Genomic DNA, 6,459 nt, shown 5'->3' with positions numbered 1-6,459 from the left:
CTCTACGAGCCAGATTCTTCGATCTGGGACGTGTGATGGTTCGATTTCTGAAGCGAGGGAGGAACTTGGAGAAATCTTCGGAGGAGAAGGAGATGTTCGACGTTCCGGGAAGGCAAGCTCGAAGCATGATCCTTGAGAATGGAGGAGATCACGGGGATGATAGGTGGATGTTTAGGAGCCAGGGAACGAGAACGGGGCAGCCAATTGAAGTTCAAAAGATTGGTTCGTTGTTCGATCGATTGGAGATCAAAGCTCCCAAGTCTAGGCTCGGGAAGGAGGGTTCCTGTCCTCGGTGCGGATCCGGCCACTGTGGGCAGCACTCAGGTAAATCTGCCATTGCTTCTATTTTTGAGTTTGGGGATTGGTTGGTAAATTATGAAATTAGGGCTGTAAATTCATGACAATTTGTATGCCAATCTCTAATGAAACTGCGAGTTTTGATTCCAATCGTAGTGTTAAAGAGCATTGGCTTCGGAGTGTATATGAAATTGCTTTGTATGGTTGCTGATTTGCTTATTGTTGAATAGGTAACTGGAGAATTTGTTGATTTTTTTTTCAGATTTCATTAGGTACATAGAATTGATAAATTTTTAGTGGTTCAATAAGCTTGTATTTGATGATCTTTTCTGGTTTTTTTTCTTTTTTTAATTCAGATATTGAGCAGATGAAGGAGAAGTTCGCCAAGCTGCTTCTTGGTGAAGACATGTCAGGAGGTGGAAAAGGGGTTTCATCAGCTCAGGCTTTATCTAATGCCATCACCAATCTCGCTGGTATAATCTTCTTTTCTTTGTCTCAGAATTATGAATAAGTCTAGGGGCAATCACAATCAGACCACCCAAAACTTGCTATTTGCAAATCAACTATCCTCTTTCATCCAATTTCAAATTCTCACTCAAATATCAAAATTTATGGTAAAACTACAACCCATATTTTCATTAAATTCTCTAAATACATCGGTTCGGTGGTTAAAAAAATTCACCTGGGTGATTAATTTATAAATATCAATGTTTCGGGTGTTATGTGTGTAATTATCCCTATTTTTTCAATTTTTATTATGATTTTGTTCTTGCAATCAATCAAAAATAAGGAATCCAATGAGGTGAAGACTATTGTAGATTCAATAAATAGCAACAAAATTTCATTTTACCAAATACTAACAAATTTACTTTTTTCTCATAAAATATGGTGGGAAAAAAAGCTATCTCAAAAATCATGTTGATTTTGTAACATTGTCTTTAAAACCCGAGGATTTCTGATCATGATGAAGGTAAAATGGGTGGTAATTAAAAGGGGCCTTTACAACCCAAAATTCTTCTATATTTACAAATCTAATACCTAAAATTTGATTTTTTAACACTAAAATCTTTAATATCACATAAAAAAAATCACTATTACTAATAATCTTTAATATCACATAAAAAAATATCACTATTACTAATTTTTTTAAAGTGAAATACACATTTTGATGTATAGATAAAGTGTATAAATGTTAAAATTACACTTTAGGTTTTAGATATGCAAATACTTAGGAATTGTGTGGTATGTAAATCTTCAAATAAAAAATTTCATCAGTAGCTTCTAATATATTTGTGTAAGAAGTGCAAGTTAAATAAAAAAAAATAGAAATACATTTGATTAGAAATATGAAAAATTTATGTGGTAGCAATAATACAATTGTTATGTACTATAAAACGACATTCAAACTCATTTTTTATTCTAAAATAGAAATGTGCTCACTTGCACTTCTGCGATTGTCTTTTTTATGTTGATCATTTCTTTTGCAGTACCGACATAAAAATATAGGAAGCTTTATAAACGTATCACTCAATTCTTATATATTTTCAGATTTAAAACCTAAATTTCAATTTTTGCAAGCATACCACCTTACCTATGCATGAAAAGTTGTTTTCACTTTTTAAAAGTTAAAATGGTGGTATTTTTTATAAATGGTGGTAAATGGTGGTATTTTTTATGTGATATGAAAGATTCCGGGTATAAATGTAAAAGCAAAATTTTGGTGTTAGATATGTAAATGTATAAGAATTGAGTTGGATGTCTGTAAATGCCCCAAAAATATACCAGAAGGTTCTGACATAAATTTTTTTCCTATGATTGACTACTTGGATAGTCCTGCCATTTTTTAGTTGCTTATGCGCATTCATTTTTAGCTTCAATATTTGGCGAACAACACAAGTTAGAACCTATGGCGCCTGAGACAAAGATTATGTGGAGAAAAGAAATTGAATGGCTTCTGTCTGTCACTGATTACATTGTAGAATTTGTTCCTTCTCAGCAAGTAGGGAAGGATGGCTGCAACATGGAGGTCAAAGACTGTTCTATCTTCCCTCTCTTCCATTGTCTTTTTCTATTTTCTTCAACTTCTATCCATTGCTAAATCCATCTAAGTTTCAAATCCTTGTTTGTATTTGTTTCTTCTTCGATGCAGATCATGACAACTCAGCAGCGCAGAGATCTTCTGATGAACATTCCTGCATTGCGAAAGCTCGATGCTATGCTTATTGTATGATTCCAACCTCGTCCTCAAATTGTTGATTAACTCTAATGAAGTTTCTTATGATGCTTGACGATTAATAATATATTTAACAGGGTTATCTTGATAATTTTAAAGACTACAATGAATTCTGGTATGTTGAAGGAGATGCTGATGGCTCAGAAAAAAATAAAGTGCAGAGAAAAGATGGCAAGTGGTGGCTCCCAGCCGTGCAGGTCCCTCCAAATGGACTATCCGAGGTCTCTAGAAAATGGCTGCAATTCCAGAAAGAATCTGTGAATCAAGTTCTCAAGGCAGCCATGGCAATCAATGCTCAGGTTCTTATGGAAATGGAGATTCCTGAAACTTACATTGATTCCCTTCCAAAGGTACTTGAATCTTATAATCATGTCTTCATTTTCAGTTCAACATAAAGTTTGATAACATTTGGCATAATTTTAGTTTCTTTGTTTTCTATTTTTTGTTTTTATTTTGTTTTGTTTGTGTTTTGATTTGAAACAAAACATGTTTTGTATGTTTGATTAAGATATAATTGTTTTAAAAAACATTCAAAATACATAAAAGTTGTTTTGAGTGTTTTCAAAAGCATGCTTATTATATATAAACAAAAAACAAAATTGATCCCAAACAAGCCCTAAAGTTATATATATATATATTTTTTTTTATCATAGAATGGAAGGGCCTGCCTCGGAGATTCGATATACCGCAGCATTACGGTCGACCACTTTGACGCGGAGGTTTTCCTCTCGTCGCTTGATTTGTCAAATGAACACAACGTCCTCGACCTCAAGAACCGAATTGAGTCCTCTGTAGTGATTTGGAAGCGAAAGATGCATAATAAGGACCTCAAATCATGGGGCTCAGCGATTAGCTTGGAGAAGAGGGAACAATTTGAAGAAAGAGCTGAGACCATCCTTCAACTTCTCAAAAACAGGTTCCCTGGTACCCCTCAGTCAGGCCTAGACGTTAGCAAGATTCAATACAACAAGGTAATGAAATTTCCTAACAAATTCACCAGAGAATATAACTTGTTAAGTTTCTTCCTGCATACTTAACAGTATTAATTTCATTCTTAAGGATGTGGGACAATCTGTTCTTGAGAGTTACTCAAGGATCCTTGAGAGTTTGGCCTATACTGTATTGTCAAGAATTGAGGATGTTCTCTATGCCGACCAACTTGCACAGGATCCCAGCAAGAAGAACTCAAGAAGGAAGCTTTCTCAGTCAGATTCAGAGCAATTGTCACAGAAAAATTTTGATCCAACGCTAGAGACAGAGAGGCTGAGCTGCATGGAGCCACAGACCTCCTTCACTCTGTCAGACTACATGGGTTGGGCTTTAGACCAGGACTCAGAGAGTGAGAAGACAGAACAAGTTAGTCCCAAGGAAATCTCAGCCTCTGAAGAATCAAATTTGAAGAAGTCTCCTATGACTGCCACTCATAAGAAATTTTCTTATATAGAGAAGCTTGAGCATTTGGGAGGCTTGAGAAGTCCAAGATCCCGCCATTGAAGGCATCCACAAAGTAAAAAAAGAAGGAAATAGTTATTGAGACAAGATAGGATTGACGGAAATCATGGGTGAAATGCTTCTCTTATCTATCTTTTTCTCTTATAGTAGATAGAGAAGTACTATTTCTGGTTTTGTTGCGTCTTGGGTGCTTCTTTTTTCATGAATAACTGTTTATATTCCTGATGTAGCTTCTGATAATCTTATTCTATCCACATTTCTAGCTCTGCAATTATTTCATTGCTGAGCTTCAAAAGCGTACAACACTCTCTTGATTGTTTTTATCATTCTTTCCATTTCTAGCTGTTGTAATGGGATTATTTCTGTATGCAAATAAGATATGGAATTATTTGTTCTTGCTCTCGATTGTCTCAACCAAGCAAGAAATTATTAGGTTTGTTTTTTTATGAGCTAATATATTTGTTTTGATCTGCATTATTTTGTGTTTTTATTTGTTTGTGATATTTGCATAAAATTTTATGTAGTTATTGTAGATCTTGAGCAATGAGATTGTGGCGTAGGTCTTGAGGGGGACAATTGTGGCATAGGTATTTAGAGAGGTGATTGGTTGTGGTGTGTTGAGTGAGAGGGCTATGACACACATATTAAGGGAGATGGCTATAACACAAATCTTATGTGAGATGGCTATGGGACAAGTTTTGTTAGAGATGTTTGCTACATAATTCCTATTGTAGAAAATGGTGGTATAACTCTCAAGGTAGATGATTATGGTGCCTGTCTTGATGGTGTTGGCTATTGCAAAATTTGGGAAAGGTAGTTATGGTGCAGGTTTTAAGGGTAACAGGTGCAGCATTAGTCTCTAGGGATATGATTATGCTGTAAGTTCTAAAATAATAACAAATTTTATTGCAAAAAAAATGAACGTTACTATGTATGGCGTAATCAAAGATTGAGATGAAAGCCTTGATGCATCGTGACGGCGTATGAATTCTGTTGAGATTTGTATCTAGTTTAGGATTCTATTGTAAATAGAAAATATAGAAGAAGCCTAGTGATTTATTTGTAAACTATTGTAAGGCTCTATATTTGCCCAAGTCATTAATAATAGAAAAATGATTTTTGGAGAAATTTTTTCTATTTTGTATCAGAGCCGAACCCTAGCCGTTTTTTTTTTCTTTTTTTTTTTCATTCTCGCGAAAGTAACCATCCGGATCAGCGTATAGAGACCTGAAACTCCAAAATTTTCTCATCCTTCCACTTATTCAGCCACAACTAGTGTTAACTAGGATGCCAATGATAGGATAGTGGCAACCAGGTTGGGATCATCATGCTGAGACCTGAAAATCGCAAGCTTTCCCTTCCTTTTGCTTTGTCCTTGCGAAGCAAACATGACTAGAGCTAAAAAAGACGCCAACGGTGGGATAGCAACATACAATGATCATACGTGAAGAATCGCGACTTCTAGAGACCCGTAACTCCCTTCTTTCTATTTGTGATCCTTCATGACTGAATCACATGGGGATGTCAAGGAGGCCACGATGTGATCGTAACGTACAAGGAAGGGCACGACAAGATCACAGTCGTGATTGCAACGTACAACTGTGAAGGAATGTGATATGTGTGATTGATGACATCAATTTTTAATGTCACGTGTGTGGAGTGTCCACCAGCATGACTCGGGATGGTCTACGGTTCGTTTGTACCATTCAGTAGCTCAAGAAACCCGAGGCTCTCTAGCACTTGTATGGGGCAAAGAGCTAGGGTTGGCAGTGATTTAGCCTTACCCGGGAGAACCTGCCATTTTGGTGCCTATTCTAGTGTTTAGAAGTCACAGTAAATCTATCTGGAGCCTCTCGTGGCCAAGGGAAGTCAAAATTCTCCTCATGTACTATGGGAAAGTTATGGTTCGGGACGCCCTACCCGCGTCGTGGCTTAGGGTAGCCATTAGCGACAATTTACTCGGTAAATCACAGATCAAAATATCCAATTTCGAATTCATGGTGCTACATTGTACTCATATGGAGCCTCCCGTAGCTTACGGATCGAGAAAATCCTCCATTGGACACTCCCACTGAAAATCAGAGATTTAAGGCTAGACCAACGCCCACGCGCCGACCCCGGACACTTAGGCACCCAAAATGCCTTCCCGGACTTCTAAAACAAAGCCTCAGGAAGTCTGACACTAGGTTCTGTTGCCTAATCACCAGGTCCGAGTGCCTAAGCCCCAATTATGGTACACTTTTGTCACGATCAGCCGTCCTAACTCAGTTGACATCACTTTTTACCTCGATTGGCCGCCACAGCTCAGTTAACATCACTTTTTGCCTCGACTGGCCGCCCTAGCCCGGTTGACATCACTTTTGTCTCGACTGGCCACCCCGGCCCGGTCGGCATGACTTTTGCCTCGACCGACCACCACGACTTGGTCAACATTTCTTTTGTCTCGATCTTTATACAATACTAAGACATTAAACTAT

General features: G+C 37.2%; 1 protein-coding gene across 1 annotated transcript; it reads left to right on the top strand.

Moving 5' to 3' along the window:
- Positions 1 to 6: 6 nt before the first annotated feature.
- On the top strand, positions 7 to 4,277 carry LOC110025561 (rho guanine nucleotide exchange factor 8-like). The gene is made up of 7 exons (XM_020726113.1): positions 7 to 324; positions 654 to 770; positions 2,169 to 2,323; positions 2,447 to 2,521; positions 2,608 to 2,880; positions 3,184 to 3,501; positions 3,590 to 4,277. The coding sequence occupies exons 1-7, from the start codon at positions 36 to 38 to the stop codon at positions 4,022 to 4,024; spliced, it is 1,662 nt and encodes a 553-aa protein (XP_020581772.1). The 5' UTR covers positions 7 to 35; the 3' UTR covers positions 4,025 to 4,277.
- Positions 4,278 to 6,459: the final 2,182 nt, after the last annotated feature.

Source organism: Phalaenopsis equestris, unplaced genomic scaffold (genome assembly GCF_001263595.1).
Source record: "Phalaenopsis equestris unplaced genomic scaffold, ASM126359v1 Scaffold000302, whole genome shotgun sequence".
Taxonomy (NCBI): Eukaryota; Viridiplantae; Streptophyta; class Magnoliopsida; order Asparagales; family Orchidaceae; genus Phalaenopsis; species Phalaenopsis equestris.
Note: the sequence above shows the minus strand (reverse complement) of the source record. Positions and strands in the feature narration are given on the sequence as shown.

Excerpts from the sequence above, each read along its gene's own strand:
- LOC110025561 (XM_020726113.1), top strand. The coding sequence starts at position 36 with ATGGTTCGATTTCTGAAGCGAGGGAGGAACTTGGAGAAATCTTCGGAG. Across the intron at positions 325-653 it reads CCACTGTGGGCAGCACTCAG|ATATTGAGCAGATGAAGGAG; the intron begins GTAAATCTGCCA and ends TTTTTAATTCAG. Across the intron at positions 2,522-2,607 it reads AGCTCGATGCTATGCTTATT|GGTTATCTTGATAATTTTAA; the intron begins GTATGATTCCAA and ends TATATTTAACAG.